This window comes from Drosophila sulfurigaster, chromosome 3 (assembly GCF_023558435.1).
Source record: "Drosophila sulfurigaster albostrigata strain 15112-1811.04 chromosome 3, ASM2355843v2, whole genome shotgun sequence".
Classification (NCBI taxonomy): domain Eukaryota; kingdom Metazoa; phylum Arthropoda; class Insecta; order Diptera; family Drosophilidae; genus Drosophila; species Drosophila sulfurigaster.
In genome coordinates, this window is record NC_084883.1 from 427,693 (window position 1) to 444,001 (window position 16,309).

The 16,309-nt window shown below is 39.0% G+C and overlaps 6 protein-coding genes across 6 annotated transcripts; 3 read left to right on the forward strand and 3 right to left on the reverse strand.

Annotated features, from left to right (window-relative positions):
• The first annotated feature begins 362 nt into the window (after nucleotides 1-362).
• LOC133845463 (uncharacterized) lies at nucleotides 363-1,868 on the forward strand. The gene is made up of 7 exons (XM_062279929.1): nucleotides 363-557; nucleotides 627-687; nucleotides 740-888; nucleotides 945-1,017; nucleotides 1,081-1,256; nucleotides 1,325-1,658; nucleotides 1,733-1,868. The coding sequence occupies exons 1-7, from the start codon at nucleotides 419-421 to the stop codon at nucleotides 1,833-1,835; spliced, it is 1,035 nt and encodes a 344-aa protein (XP_062135913.1). The 5' UTR covers nucleotides 363-418; the 3' UTR covers nucleotides 1,836-1,868.
• On the reverse strand, nucleotides 1,413-7,220 carry LOC133845458 (histone-lysine N-methyltransferase 2C). The gene is made up of 10 exons (XM_062279923.1): nucleotides 6,504-7,220; nucleotides 6,314-6,436; nucleotides 6,082-6,251; nucleotides 5,825-6,015; nucleotides 3,754-5,675; nucleotides 3,628-3,692; nucleotides 3,484-3,569; nucleotides 3,154-3,419; nucleotides 2,778-3,092; nucleotides 1,413-2,708 (listed from the first exon to the last, which is right to left on the reverse strand). The coding sequence occupies exons 1-10, from the start codon at nucleotides 7,114-7,116 to the stop codon at nucleotides 2,044-2,046; spliced, it is 4,416 nt and encodes a 1,471-aa protein (XP_062135907.1). The 5' UTR covers nucleotides 7,117-7,220; the 3' UTR covers nucleotides 1,413-2,043.
• Nucleotides 7,221-7,513: 293 nt separating this feature from the next.
• Nucleotides 7,514-9,058, forward strand: LOC133845464 (protein-L-histidine N-pros-methyltransferase). Its single transcript, XM_062279930.1, has 3 exons — nucleotides 7,514-7,914; nucleotides 7,978-8,265; nucleotides 8,329-9,058. Exons 1-3 carry the CDS (start codon nucleotides 7,822-7,824, stop codon nucleotides 8,872-8,874), a joined length of 927 nt encoding a protein of 308 aa, XP_062135914.1. The 5' UTR covers nucleotides 7,514-7,821; the 3' UTR covers nucleotides 8,875-9,058.
• On the reverse strand, nucleotides 8,932-10,634 carry LOC133845461 (mRNA-decapping enzyme 1B). Its single transcript, XM_062279927.1, has one exon. The coding sequence runs from the start codon at nucleotides 10,542-10,544 to the stop codon at nucleotides 9,393-9,395; it is 1,152 nt and encodes a 383-aa protein (XP_062135911.1). The 5' UTR covers nucleotides 10,545-10,634; the 3' UTR covers nucleotides 8,932-9,392.
• Nucleotides 10,635-10,917: 283 nt separating this feature from the next.
• Nucleotides 10,918-13,614, forward strand: LOC133845459 (DNA ligase 1). Its single transcript, XM_062279924.1, has 6 exons — nucleotides 10,918-11,062; nucleotides 11,122-11,178; nucleotides 11,268-11,549; nucleotides 11,600-12,232; nucleotides 12,292-13,166; nucleotides 13,219-13,614. Exons 1-6 carry the CDS (start codon nucleotides 11,046-11,048, stop codon nucleotides 13,584-13,586), a joined length of 2,232 nt encoding a protein of 743 aa, XP_062135908.1. The 5' UTR covers nucleotides 10,918-11,045; the 3' UTR covers nucleotides 13,587-13,614.
• Nucleotides 13,561-15,292, reverse strand: LOC133845460 (regulator of nonsense transcripts 3B). The gene is made up of 3 exons (XM_062279926.1): nucleotides 15,134-15,292; nucleotides 13,980-15,077; nucleotides 13,561-13,917 (listed from the first exon to the last, which is right to left on the reverse strand). Exons 1-3 carry the CDS (start codon nucleotides 15,194-15,196, stop codon nucleotides 13,630-13,632), a joined length of 1,449 nt encoding a protein of 482 aa, XP_062135910.1. The 5' UTR covers nucleotides 15,197-15,292; the 3' UTR covers nucleotides 13,561-13,629.
• Between the last annotated feature and the right edge of the window lie 1,017 nt (nucleotides 15,293-16,309).

The following is a 16,309-nucleotide window of genomic DNA, read 5'->3' on the forward strand; positions in this document are numbered from 1 at the left end:
TTATGGAACTCGAACTTCAACAGGAATAATGAGATCAATTATGAGTCATCAGCAAACTTTTTGGCGGGCAACAACTGCTTTAGCCGGCATCAATTTTTTATAGCTGCTTCGGTCGATAAATTCGATTTGTTTTTACCAAAATGCAAATGATATTTCGATAAGCCGTAAGAATTATCGATATTTAAAATGTCCATTGCAATAGGAATACATTAACTTTGATGACTTCCTTCAAATTAAATGTATATAGATGGTTTTGTTGTAGATCTATTTAAGTATCTACTTAAATAATATGTACATGCCGGCTTTCAAAATTTAATTTATTTTCGTTATTTCTCATACTGCTTTTTGTGTCATTTGTATTGTATATTATTGCATAAAGTTTGTGTTAATATTTTCTAATTATATTAAATAGTCTATAATGATATACTCCAAACTAGGGATTTTTATTTGCAATAGTACGCTCATAACAATTTTCACACTTTCAATCCATTACGCTGATTCTAAATTGGACCAAAATCAAATATTCCTGAAACACGGAACACGATATGAATCAACTGGTATTCAAAATTTTAATCATAATATACATACATACATGTTGAAAATTAATTATTGCATTTTTTCTAAAGATATCTTGGCCAGAGCATTTAAATCAGATGTTCGCAAAACGATGACAGTGCAATTTTTCAAGTTGGTGCAAAAATTGGTAGTTGATTTAAGCTGATTGCCCTGTTTTTTATAGAAACAATACGAAGACTTTGGAAACATCCGTTGATCTGAATGAAAATATGCTGAAAACATCAGGATGTCTACCATCAGATAAGATTTCGATTGTACTACATGGCTGGATCCAAAGTTGTTCCGATGAGTGGGCGCTTTCTTTGATAGATCGTACGTTATTTTAAAATTACACAAGTCATCGGTTACAACAATAATACTTTTCCTAGGCTTAAGTTTTTATCGCAAAGGATGTGTGATATGCATTGATTACAGCACCGTTGCCAGTTCGTCCTACATGAGGTAAGCCACCTAATGAAATGCATTGCAATTAAATTTATATCAATCAAATTATTTACGGTGCAGGTTGTACTCAAATTTTGAGCACATTACTGAGGCAATTGTCGGAATTATTATAGGCCTAATACAACATGGTTTCGATCCCAATCGCGCATATTTGTTTGGCTTCAGTTTTGGTGGACAGCTGGCGTCTGCAGTTGGCAGATCCTTGCAGCCTCATTTCACGCTCCAAAATATAGACAGTAATAATGAATAATAATAATATGTAGTAATTGTAGATTCGTTTATTAGTAACTTCTGATAATTACAGCTTGTGATATGGCTGGACCAGGTTTTGATCCCATTGCTGTGGATCATTCGAAAGCTGGCAAGAATGTACAATGTTTTCACTCAAGTCGCGATAAGGGTACTTTAATACACTCTTGTCACAGAAATATTATGCTGGGCAGTTGTGGTCTCAGTCAGCCTTCTGTGGCCAGCCAATTGCATCTGGGCAGTCATGGTCTGTGCGTCGACATCTACATTAATAGCTTTGACTATCCATTCTATGCTCTAAAATCGCCGCCGCCCGAATGCATATCCTTTACAGCGGAAGCCAAAATTCCCGACGATTATACTGTTGGATACGATGAGCATTTCAACAAGTACGTATAAGCTAATGTCCACTCCTCATAAATATACATATGTATGTACATATTGACCATTTAATTCATTTTAGGCAAGTAATGGGCAAAATCTATGTACCCACGAGCTTACACTACCCCTACAATTTATCTAAAAAAGAGCTTCAATTGCTTTATATGGATTTTCAAAGAGAATAAAGAATATTAAAGTACAATTTATTTACGTATACTCTTAAAACGAATTTCCTTGAATTTATTATGTCAAAATTATGATTTTTTCTATGCGTCACATATATACATATATGTATAAACAATATAAAAATACAATATTGCATTCAAATGCTTAAAAATATGCACTGTCAACATTAATAGAATCAAATTTGTTCAATTTGAAGTCCAATAACTTTTATGTTGAGTTCTTTTCAGTATCTTCAAAATCCAATGTGTTGAGCACATTGACGTCTAGTTCTGGATCCGCATACTCAAGTATATTGAAATCCTCGCCTATTTCCGAAGTTAATGATTTCAGTAGATCATCATCGTCTCCCTCCCCAAAGCCACCCAATATATCGCCAAAGCCAACATTCTCTAGCTCAACAGTAGATGATGAAATGCCCTCTTGTGATTCAGACATCTTGATACTATCAAGTGGATTCTTGCCATCCTGTTCAAGACTTCGAATCTCTGAATGTTGGGGCTTGCCACTCATACTCAACATGGGATTGTTTTGCGTGATTGGAGCATTTTGTAAGAGTCCAAGTCGCAGCACATCACTTTGCATAAAGTATTCCGAATTGGACGTCATTAGCATGGCTTCAGAATTCGTTTTTTGTAGTAGATTCCTAAGCTTTTTATCACCAACTGGTTCTGTTCCGTAGGATGTCGGATTTAACTCCATTCGCTGTTCAACTGACGATATTTTTAGCGAAGGCGACGCAGTAGGTTGCATGGGATTCCTTTGAATTGTTGATTTTACTACCAGGTTCTCATTAAGTATTGGGGTAGTAGGATGTGAATTTGGAGGGTGTAAAGTTGATCCCATAAAGCACGGTGCGTCATACGATATGCCATCTATATAGGTGAAATATTAATAATAATAATAATATAACTAATGGTAGTAATAATTTAGCATTTACTTACTGTAATTACCAAACATATTTGTTTGTTCTTCTTTCGGTTTACAGGTTTGACTTTTCCAAGCACGATTGTCATCTGGTTTCTCAGTTTTGGCTACTGCTGGTTGACTGATTTTGCACTGTTCTCGCCGCTGACGCAACGCGGACCGATTATCCTTAGCCTTTTGCAGAAATGGCGCCTTCTTTTCATTGCACAATGAACGCCATCGCTTGAGTATCTGCTTACAGCGATCATTCCAATTTGGATACAATTCTTTAAGATTAGCATGTTCTGTGTTTGCATACAGCACTGCTGATATGGTCGCCATTAAGCCAAGATCTACATAAAAACATTCATTTAATGTTCCTTTTGCTAAATGCATTTATTTAGATATATTTACCTTCATCCTTGCGCATCTTCTCTGCTGTTTTTTGGGTACCCACATTCATGCCCTCGGTGCTCGGTTCATTGGGCTTTGGTTCCTCTACAACCCTTTTGTCATTTTGCATTGACATCTGCGTTGGCATGGTTTGGACCTTTGGCTGATAATGAAGTTGGGCAGCTTTGGCATTTACATTTGCCGGCAAGAACATCTTATTGTGAAACTTTTGATCCTGCGTCAACTGTGAAGGCACAGCATAGTTCTCCACAAAGACAGTCTGTTCGCTGTAATTATTGGAAAAAGTAATGTTCATTTTACATGTAACGGTCAATAACATTTTACGGTTACCTTATTTGGGGTTTCATGTTGTCAGTGGCTCCCATTAAATTCATATTATGATGGTTTACATCTAAGCCGGCAATTCCCTGAGCGGTCTGTAATGGAAAAATTGGATAAGTAACCAAGATTTGTAATTTTAATATGTATATGTACCAAGGGGTCCAATGTATGAATGTTATTCGTAGCTCCATTTCTCGAAATATCCGTCATAGACGTATCTAAACAAAGTATTTCATGTAAGTAGCGATACAGAATAAGTACTAATTAAAAATGGTATACCGAACAGCGCAGCCTCCGATACAAGATCATCGTTCGAATGTGTTGGCATTGCAAATTGATCACCAAAAATGTTTTTATTCTCAGGCAATGACAATAGTTTTTCTGGCTTCGGTCGCCTGAGAGATTTAACAGGACTTTTGTTTGATACATTGGTTTCTTCCTCTGATTTCTTATTGTTGACATTAGTGAAAAATATTTTCATTGTTGTATCGATTTCATCGGATGTATCTGAATCGTAGACGACAGCATCTCCCGATTCCAACAACGGTTTACCAAAAAAGGCTTCTTGCAGATAAGGCGGATATGCTTCGATTAGTTTGTTCTTTTGCTTTTTGCGAATGATTTTCTTTTTCTTGTCTGCAACTAGCATTGCATTTAATGGATCAATTGTATCCTCGTTATCTTTTTTGAACGCCCGATTTCGCACTGAAAAACCACCGATGCCTAATTTTTGCAAATTGCGTTGGCGTTTTTTGCGTAACACGTGCACGCCGTCATCATTGGTAGAGATAGAGAAGCCCTCGGGTAATGCTGACTCCGCTCTGTCCCAAATCATCCCATCCTTGTACTTATCGCTTGGCACCTCATCAGAGCCTCCAGCATCCATTTGTCCATCTTTGTGTCCAATCGGTTGTCGCATTTTTCGCTTTCGCTTAATTTCAGTCGAAAGGGATTTAATCATGTTTAAGCCATTTTCACTCAAGCAGACCCCGTCAATCCAATGAATTGCCTCTGTGCTCTCGAGCAAGTCGTTTGCCAATAATATGGTACGATCCGTTGAAATAACAGACTTGCTTTCTTGACTAACATCGGGCACAAGTTTTGATGCGTTCAACGAGTTGTCACTGGCAGCTATTGGTTGGGGCTGTGTGACGCTGGCACGGCACTTGAAGCACTTGTAAATGTTGTTCTCGTAATGCTCGATTTTGTGTTGCGTGTTAATGCTATCACAAAGGTAATGCGACCAGTGCGAGCACTGTTCACACTGAATTATCGTCTCACCGTCGACATAAGCTTTTGTGCAAACAGTGCAATTGTTTTGACTGGCACAAGGCGCACACTCAGGCGACTGCTGTTGTGCATCATTATGATCAACTTTCTCAGTTGGATTGCGTCCACACTTTTGGCAGAGCGTGCAAAACGAACACTTCCAATTGCCATGAGGCACCGCATCAAGTGGCGGATTCACGCAGTAAATGTGATAGGATATGTCGCATTCATCGCACAGCAGTAAACGCGCCTCGTCGTTCTTCTTCCCGCATCCTTCGCATACCGTACAATCCAAACAGCGCCAGCCCTTTTGAAGAATGCCTCGCGACGGTTTGACACCCGCACAATAAGGATGATAGCATTGACTGCATTGAGCACACGTTATGAGTACTGCATCAGATTCACTGCCTACTGAGCCGCACATTACGCAAATGTCCTGCGTAAGAGAATATTTATCGCGAGCCGAACAAAGCAGCATCTTCTTATCACTTGAGAAGTCCGTGTCCAAGTTGCGGCTAATATAGCGTTCACTGGAGCCGCTTTGTAGCACCAACTGCCGCCCTTTGCCGCGACTGCTGCGTTTCTTGCCCATTTGCGACATGCTACCCACGCGATGCAACACAAACTTGCCACCTTTGCCACGCATATTAGTTAAGCATACCTTCTTCTTGGTGCTAGGCAACTTGAGTGGGTCTTCATTGCTAATTTCGCCACACGGCTTGCCATCTAACGGATCTGTATCACCGTCTTTGACATTGAAATGCTCCGCTGCCTGAGCTTCGGCAATGGAACGTTCAGGCTCAGTTTTAAGCTGCGGTACGGTTGAGTTTGTCTTGCAATTGGGACACACATAGTCATAGTCGGGATTGAACTCTTTCTTTTTGTGGTAGGCCGCTAAATCAGCCTCCTCATCACATGTGCTGTGAACAAATCTACAAAGAATACGTGTAAATTAGTTATTACTTTTCCTTATGTATCATTAAATTGATAATTCTGGTTAACATTTTGTTTTAAATTAAATAACAACTACAAAGGATGCAGGCCCTAAAGTCTGAACAATGACAGCTAGCAAATGACTTACTTATGACACCAGCTGCATTTGACCATTTCTTTGTAGGCTGCAGCTCTGTAGGCTTTCTGACAGATCGGACAAGAGAATCCTTTATTTCTTTGTTGATAACAAGAGTCGCAAATTGTGTAGTGACTATGCCAGCGGGACGAGCTTCCACCACCAGGCGTCCTTGATCCACAGTCAGTGCAAACGCGACAACGCTATGCCGAGAAACGAGTATATTAAAAAGTTTATAATAGAATAAATAACTCCATTGATTCACTCACATTACATTTCCAGCCATATTTGGGAATTGATGAAATCACTGGACGTAAGCAGGAGGCGTGGTACATTTTCTGGCACTGCTCGCACTTTACATACTTTACGTCAATCGAGTCCTGTTGTCTGCAAATCTGACATTTTGTACAACGTGCACAGCTCCAGCCGGCTCGAGTATCTGTTGTAAATATACTGAATCAGAATTTATAACAATAAACCAGATATAACTAGATTATATACCAGGTAGATTGACCAGGCCAATGCAAGTGGAATGAAAGTGGTCGCCACAAGAACAGCACATGACCATTTTCGAGAGATCACCCAATGAAGAACACGTTAAACACTCGACGTTATTGTCACTACCTAGAAAAATCAGAAGCATTCGATATATACATATATTAATAAATCAGAAAATTAAATGTCTACTTACAGATCAATGGAACCTGGCTTAAATGCTCTGTGCAGAAAACAGTGAAGCTTTCCAGGATGAGCAAACAACCGGCTGCTGTGGCGCAAGGCCAATGATGGATTTGGCGGCAATTCATTTTGCATGTAATCGATGCTCCATACTGTCCACAAAAACTGCATTTCTGCTCCAAGAACTCCGACAATTGACTGAGAAACTGAAAGATTTCGGTATCCGAGACTTGCATTTTACGCATCGACCACATTATGCACATGCGATGCACGTAAACAAACTCATCGTCGAGAAATAGCGATGCATTTACAATGTCCGAGTATCCGATTTTATCCAGCTCATATTGGCTTTCGCCGTTACAGACTGTTTTCGATTTAAGCCACTTAAGTTTCCGCAACATATTCTGCTCTTTTTCAGTGTCATTAGATAGATATGGTGTATTCTTTTCTTTGAAATCCGTAGGCACTTTTAATTGAAACATGACCCCTTGGCCGAGCGCACTTCTCTCTCCCAAATTGCACAGGCAACATACTTTGCCAGGATATTTTTCGGGAAAATAGGGCAGCTCGTCTAAACTGGCCGTATTGGGTTTTTCCTCAACGTTTGTTAAGATGTGCGAGCTCATCTTATATTATTTATTTTCATACACAAAAACAACTACCTCACACACAACTTCAGTACAATACAACTGGCGTGACCGCATGTTGATTTTCAAAATATACCAACAATTTGTTTCCAATATGACAATATTTTCTGCTAAAACAAATGGTCGCACTGCGTGTTGAAGCTATATTGTAATATATCGAAATTATTGGGGGTAGAGAATTATCGATGCTTAGATTTGAATTTGTTGACATGTCGTATTATTAATTTTTAATACTTTTTACGGTACTAACTATTATAAAATATTGAACAATCTGTTTAAAATGGTGAGACTTTTTAAATTTATCAATTCTCAAGGCTTCTGAATTTTGGTATACTCAACGTATATTTATAAATTTTGTTTATGGTCACATCCCGGCAAATAAAACAGATTTAATAAAGCTTTTCTTTTAAGAAACAAACAAAAGTCGGAGTCCCTATACATTTTTTACAGTAAAATTTTCTAAATTAAATATTGTAATATTATTTGGTTGCATAAAACATTCATGTTGTCAAAAACATCTTTCTCCACACTCGTATATGTGTGTATGTGCACGTTTTGTTTACGATAACAAATTTTAGGCATTTACAGTTTTTTTTTTATTGGAGAATTGCAAATCTCGTGTAGTTTACATATATGATTGTATGCAATGCAAATGTAGTTTGACAACAGCATTTATAACTTACGATGGAAGCTTACCGACCCCGCGGCACTTTGGCACGTGTTATACACGCCAAATTCCATAATGATAATTTTCTGGAGAATATAGACACCCAACAGGTATGCATGCTAAAAATAACACACATAGATTATTGTGAATATGCTAAACTGTATTTCCTGCAGTGGTATACATTAAATGGCGACTTACCTCAAAGGTTCCAATCCAAGTTTCTGGCGCTCAACCGACCGGATCCAACCACATTAAGATGGCTGGAGCGTGCAAAAATGTTATCTTCCAACATATGGATGCATCTTTGGCACGCGTTGGCCCGATCAGTCTTGCAGTTCTTTATGACGCAAACAGATATTAATGGCCTGTTAAAAAGAGGTTCCATGTTCATATTGTCAGAGGAACAATTCTACAAGCTGCTGGAGGCTGGAGGCTTGCGCACAAGATCCTCTACAGAATCGGTAAAAAATAATAAATTATCTGCGTCATAAAAGTTATAATACCGCGTTGTGCTAATGTTTCAGATTACTTTGCTTGACATTGGCGCCGGTGATGGTGAAGTTTCCTTACGTGTCGCAAGCAGCGTTTCCGAATTAAGTGGCAACGCCGTGCTGCAAGTATTCGCAACCGAGGCGAGCTGGACAATGCGAAAACGCCTGAAGAAGCTTAATTTCAATGTAGTTGATGAGATTCGGCAACTTCGTAACCTGGAGTTAATTCTATGTCTCAATGTACTTGATCGTTGCTATGACCCATTCATGCTCCTGGAGGACATACATGCAGCTTTAGCACCCGATGGACGAGCTGTCGTTGCCTTGGTGCTGCCTTACATGCACTATGTGGAAACAAACACATCGCACTTGCCTTTGAGGCCTCTCTTAGATAATTCCCACCTGGATCATGAGCCAACCTTCGAGGAGGAAGCAACACAATTTTTGATGTTGCTGGAGAACTGTGGTTTTCGTGTCGAATCCTGGACAAAAGCACCGTATTTATGCGAAGGAGATCTACGGCAATCATTCTATTGGTTAATTGATATAATTGTCGTACTTTCAAAGAAAACAATTTAAGTTTTCTTTTTGTTTATTTATAGAATGCATATTTGTATAACTTGTAATTCCTGCAGCTAGGCTGAGCCAATATCGTATATTTGTCAGTTTTCTATATAATCTGAATGCCTGATTGAAAATCATTTAATTTGTTATCTATTATTATCGAAAATTTGATCAAAATTATAACATTGCGCTCACCTAATCTATGCTTTTTTAATAAGAGTTTAGGTATGTTTTCCGTAATTCCTTTAAAACAGAGACTGAATTTATTTGAAACTACGCACATTCCATGAAATCCATTTTGATTAGAGTAAGGCGTTAACCAAAGCCCAATCGAACGACAAAACAATGGGAGCCATTTATGTTTTAAATTGTGATACAAATAAAATCACAAGTGACAAGTAATAAAATATAATAGAAATTAAATCTTATAATTATAAATTTTTTTGGTATTTTGGTCGGGATTCCTCATTGTCAGATTGTAAATAGAAACACATATTTTGCTATTTTCGACAAAAAATAGGATTTTGTATTATTTATTGATATGTGGTATTTGAGTCAATCAAAGAATTGGAACAGCCATTAACGTAGGCATTATGCAATTTGGTGACAAACTCCTTGTCATTCTGAATAAGGTAAGTAAAGGCCTGCACGAATTGTGCACTGTTCAGCGGTTGTGAAAGTGGTGCCAGCTGCTCTGTTTCCACCACCTTCGCAGGAGGCACATCAAACATGGTTGGCGGCATCAGTGCTGGCTTAGCATCAGGCTTATCGCCAACGAGTAATCTTCGCAGACACTGCTCGGCATCGTCAGTTGCAATTAAGGCCGACGCTGGTGATTCATTCACGTTCTTCTTATAACTCATATTACTTAGCAAAGATAGCGGCTTGCCAGCTGCATTCCTCGGTATTGCTGATCCAGAAGCTGCTTTTAGAAATGGAGACAGTGGACTTTCTGCGGCACCCACAAACTCGCCGCCGTCTTGCGCGAATGATTGGCTTGGCGTCTCGACTGGCGTGACAGATCGTTGCTGTTTCTCCAACTGATCGACCGACAGAGGCTGCGGACGATTTAGCAGTGCCTCGGCTGTGGCCTGCTTGGCGGATTGAAAGAACTTCATCACGTTGCCGGATGTCATGGCCTCAGTTTGACTTATTGCTGTTCCTGATGGCTGCGGCGGCTGCAGTGGACTATTCATCTGTGCATTGTATTCTTTTTGCGCCTGACTCAGCATGTTAAATATGCTCGAGTTTTCTGGCTTGGGATAGTTTAGCATGGCCAGCGGCTGTTGTCCCCCATTCGTCTCCTTACTTAACAGCAAGCCATTCACCAAATTACTGATTCGATCGCACTCCTCACTGTTGTAAAACCAAAAGCCGCGAATACGTGAGCGCTCGTTGCGATATAATAGAAATGGCGGCTGCGACTGCAGTTCCAAGCTGCCAGTTATGGGTTCCACGAATGATGTTGTATTTAGGCGATTATTGATAAATATACTGTGAAATGGCTCGGCATTTCGGTGATAAATAAAAAACGCTCCTTCCACATCCGTTTTTTCCCATTCATTTTGATCCGAATTAAAGGTGTAAAAAGCCACATGTGACGAGGAATCGACAATTTCTTTTGCGTATGGATCTATTTTCTTTATTGCCGATAAATTCATTCGCGTTATGCTTTCGTCCGCCATCGTATTTCGTCGGTTTTTTCAAATAATTTTTGTAATTGTTCAAAGATTCAACAAGCCTCTTACAAATGTTAGAGATGCGCAATGCAGGAAATTTGTATCAAGTATTTTGAAGTAAGTACCTTTCACAAATACTGATTGATACTAGAGTGATGGATGATGTGGCGATACTTAAAATCATCATATATAAACCGCCAATAAATACAAATTTAAAATTCATACACAAATCGTTAAATAAATAATCATAAACACAAGACAACATTACAAAATTGAATTATTCAATTAAATTTATTTTCCTTTATATGCATTTATCATAACATTATTTTGCATTATAAATTTGTAATAAGGGATTTTGTCAGTAAAGATTTGATATTACGGTGACATCGATATCTAGGTTGAATTGAATATCGACATATTATGATATCGATATAACCTATTATATCGATTGTTGAGCTAAAAAAGGCGGCATTTTATCTCGCATATTTTGTGCAAAAAAATCAAGCAATGCAAAAGTCAATAACGTAAATATTATTGTAAAACTTTTATTAATTTAAGGTAATTGTTCATCTCTTTTGTGTAGGTCGTTTTTTAAACCGAAAATTGAACCACAAAGTTCAATACTACAAGATGAAACCAAGTAAGTTTACACTCACCTGAATCATTATTGAACTGCACATTTAAAGGCACAATTTAAATTTTATTTATTATTGATCATCACAAAAAAAGAAGCAACAATACTCCTGTGGAGGATAGTCCTAAAACTAAAAAAAAAGAAGAGGTAAAAGAAGAGGTAAACCCGATTAAAAATGAAATGCAAAAAGAGGAAGTGTCACCAGCTGCATCAACTGAAACAATGGATGTAGTTGAGGATGACTCTCCAACTCCTAGCAAGCCGAAGATGATGCAATTAAATGCAGAGGTGGATAAGAATGACGCTGGCGAAATGTTCGACCCATCCATGGACACCTATCATCCACTTAAGCAGGCATATTGGAAAGACCAAGGCTTGTAAGTATAGATATCCCAGTTCTGAATTCCTATTTACAATATCCTTCAAGGACACCATACTTAGCCTTAGCACGCACGTTTCAAGTAATTGAGGAGACTAAGGGTCGCTTAAAAATGATTGATATACTGAGCAATTTCTTCTGCTCGGTTATGATGGTTACGCCCAACGACTTACTGCCAAGTGTGTACCTTAGTATCAATCAACTGGCGCCTGCCTATGAGGGCCTCGAACTGGGTGTTGCCGAAACATCGCTGATGAAGGCCATTGCCAAGGCGACGGGGCGCAATTTGGCGCACATCAAATCGCAAACTCATTTGATTGGAGATCTAGGTATTGTGGCAGAGCAGTCACGAGTATCGCAACGCATGATGTTTCGTCCGAAGCCATTGAATATACGTGGAGTGTTTAGCAAGCTAAGGGAGATTGCCAAGATATCGGGACAATCGAAAATTACGCTTGTCTACGATGTGTTTGTGGCCTGTCGCTTCTCCGAGGCTCGCTTCTTTATACGCTCCTTAATTGGTAAACTGCGTATTGGCATCGCGGAGCAGAGCCTGCTCACAGCTCTGGCTGTCGCTTTGGTCAAGAAGAACCACATTAAAGACTGTAAAGTCAGTAAAGTGTCCGATGTTTACAAAGATGAAATTGCAGAGACCACGCTGATTTTGAAGACTACTTTTTGGTATGTTACATAGATAAATGCAACACTGGTTTTAAATAATTCACTCTTGCATTTCTCAGCCAATGTCCCAACTATGACATCATAATTCCGGCCCTATTAAAATATGATATTAAGGAGTTACAGACTCGTTGCCCCATGCATCCCGGCATGCCGCTAAAGCCCATGCTGGCCCAGCCAACAAAGGGTGTGCATGAAGTCCTCGAACGCTTCAGTGGCATGCACATCACTTGCGAATGGAAGTACGATGGCGAAAGAGCCCAAATACACTTAAACGATTCTGGTGAGATGAGCATTTTCTCTCGCAATTCGGAGAATAATACCGAAAAATATCCGGATCTGATTGCTCGAAGTAAGGCGATTCTGAAGACAAATGACATAAAATCATATATAATTGACAGCGAAATTGTTGCCTGGGACTTGGAGCGTGGCCAGATTTTGCCATTTCAAGTGTTGACTACTCGCAAGAGGAAAAACGTTGATATTGCCACAATTAAAGTGCAAGTTTGTGTTTACATTTTTGATCTACTTTATATAAATGGTAACTCGCTAGTTACAAAGCCACTATCGGAACGTCGCAAACTTTTGTTTGAATTTTTCCAAGAGGTCGAAGGAGAATGGAAATTTGCCAATGCACTTAACACTAATGATATGGATGAAGTGCAGCAATTCTTGGAGGAATCTATCAAGGGGAACTGTGAGGGCTTAATGGTTAAAACTCTAGATGAGGAGGCCACCTATGAAATAGCGAAAAGGTCAAGAAATTGGTTGAAATTGAAGAAGGATTATTTGTCAAACGTTGGTGATTCTCTCGACCTGGTTGTCATCGGCGGCTATAAAGGCAAGGGACGACGCACTGGCATATACGGTGGTTACTTATTGGCCTGCTACGATGCAGAGAATGAAGAATATCAAAGTATTTGTAAAATTGGCACAGGTAAGCAATTGAGTGGATAATTTGGAATTTTTTAATTAAATTCGCATTCAAGGCTTCACTGACGAGGATTTGCGTGCGCACTCGGAGTTCCTAAGCAAACATGTGCTCAGCGGGGCCAAATCATATTTCCGTTACGATGCCAGCTTGGAGCCGGATGCTTGGTTCGAACCTGTTCAAGTTTGGGAGGTCAAATGCGCTGACTTATCGCTAAGTCCCATTCATCGCGCCGCCATTGGTATTGTGGATAGTGATCGTGGCATTTCACTACGCTTTCCACGATTCATCCGCATCCGCGACGATAAGAATGCTGAGCATGCAACGGATGCCAATCAAGTAGCACATATGTATCAATCGCAGGATCAAGTCAAGAACAATCAGAAATCAGCGAATCAAATGGATATGGAGAATGATTTTTACTAATAAAGAAATACAGTATACGCGAATTTTACATATTTAATTTAAATCATTTTAATGTGGTTAAATGAGCACTTGTGCTACTTTCGGAAGACTTTGAGACTTGACTTTGAGCACGCTCATTACTTTCCTTACCATCCTGAGTCTTTTGCTTATTCCGTCGACTAAATCGTTTGTTTTTTGACTTCTCGTCCGGTATTTCAGTGCTGTCGCTAACTGTTGGAAACGCGGGCTTTTCCGTTGACAGTGCGGCATCCTTGGAGTCATTTGGAGAATTTTCTTCGGATCCGAGACGATTTCGAACTTTAGGCTGGTATATGGCAATGGATGGACGATCCTGAGAAATAGAAAAAGACTTCTAGTATAAATTTTTCTAATATTTTTTTTTGACAAATTTACCTTATTTCTTATGCGACGCTCATCGGCTGAGCGCCGATTTGCGGACTTTCGAGATTCCTGCTGATTTGGAGCTTGAGAGCTGTTCTGCGGGAATACCTCGGGCGGCTTGTACTCTTCTTTACCCTGTTGATCTGAAGCCAACCTTTCGCTGCAAGCATCTACAGATTTCTCTGTATCTGTGTTGGAGACAACAGCACTCGAATCAATAATAGTTTCCTTTTTAAGAATCACAACGTCTTTGCTCAGTTTCTGTTCTTTTGCTTGATTTGGTTTTGACGATTTTTTACTCGGATTCTCTTTTTCTGGCCTTTCAGTTCGCTCAGGTTTCTTTTTATCCCGCTGCTCACGATCTCGGGCCAACTTTCGTTGCTCATGCTCTTCACGTCGACGTTGATCGCGTTCTGTGCGACGCTTGGAACGCGAATTTTTTGCTTTATCCTGGACTTGTCCATCCTTGTTAAATTCCTTTTTTTGATTATTATTGTTATTGTTGCCTGGTTTTTTATTGTCACCAGCGACATCCTTGGATTTGTTTTCTGGCGTTTCTGCGGCACGCAGCAACTTCAATTCCTCGCGTTGCTTGCGTTTCTCTTCATTTCGTTTACGTGCTTCCTCACGCCGTTTTTCCTTTTTGTTTGCCAAATACTGAAGCAGTGGCGTTGATTTCACTTTATCATCTGATCGCTGCTCGATATTAAAATCAATCTTCAAGTCGCCTAACCGCGATGCCTCTTCACGTTCGTCCGCCAACTTTTGTAGAAAGTCCTGGTAATGAGTTTCCTTTTCAATGGTATTAACCTTGTTGTCGTGATTACGCGCCTTATTCTTCATAAAGCATTGAAATGGTGCGTACTCCACAATAGCAGCGTATTCGGCACCTTTAGAATCGACAAATACATAACCATCAAAGCGGTCGCGAAACTGCAGTACGTCCGAAATATCCTTCAGCGACATGTCAATATATGCGCGGCATGTTGCCTCTTGGCCAAGCGACCAATCTGCCGTACAAAAATAGTACGAATCGTTTTCCGGCAATGGATCGACTTGCTCCAAAAATTCTTGTTCGGTCATGGTTGGTGGTAAATGCCGCACCACAATCTGCAAATATTGGTATATTGAATTTTATGTAAATATTGGTAATTTTGTACGCATACCTTAATAGCGTGGTTGGATTTTTCTTTCTTCTCTTTACGTTTATTAACGCGTGGTTTTTCCATTTTACAACTTTTTTCTATTTTATCAACAATACGCACTTGACTTTTGGAAATGTCAAAACAATGTGACCGCAATTTGATTTTGTAATATATACCAAATATATACATACATATAATATAATATTTGAAGAAACAAATTGTTTGAATAGCGGCGATAAATGAATGAATGAAACGATACAAATTTCCATAGACTATGCGGAATTGTTAATTAATTAAAAAAAAAAAAAATTGTTTAAGTTTAAGCTTATGAAAAATCCATAAAGTACGCAAATTAAATTTTTTAAATCGGCTCTACAAAACATCAGCTTGTCGTCAAAGTGTTTCTGTACGACTTTCGCAAAGTTGAGAAGCTTCTCAGGAACGTTGGAGAATGGAACCTATCGATAGCACCAACCCGCGATGTGCTCTATATTACTGATAACATTAACAATAACAACAAGTGCAGTAAAACAAGAGCGAGCTGTACAAAAAGGTCCCAGTTTGAAACAAATTGTAATTGTACAGTTCTCAAATTATTGACTGGAGCATCTGTGAGCATGAAGCAAAATAATTATCGAGTAAAATAAACTGGCATACTCCGGTATTCACTTTTTGATTTCGTTTTGGGACCAAAGCCGAGATTTTAATTTTTAGGTGCTTCGCTTTGCACAAGTTTTTGGTCATCATTTTGCTATCGGAACGTTCCATTTTTTACTGCTGAAACAGCTGACTTATGTTTTGGTCAGAAGTAAACAACGCGAAAAATACCTTTCGTTTGTTCAATTTCCTGCGTGGAAATTATCACATAAGGATAATTTTATCCTGCATAGCATTTAAATAAACCAACTACTCAACTATTTTTTCCCTTTGGAAAATATGATCTGATTAAATGTATAAAAAGGCATTTACATTTCATTTCGGCAAGGCAAACCAAAACAAATTTCTCTTTGCAATTTGAAAGAATCTTGTGAAAGTGAAAATAGGAGCACCAATTTTTTCGTTTTCAAAATGAAAACGAAAAGTGAATACCGCAGCATGGCAATACAACAATACAAATTTCTAGCTTGTGCGGGAAAAGTTAGTCTTAATGCCTTAGAGCCATAAGTTTATAAAGCCTATGCGTGCCAATAAAGAATT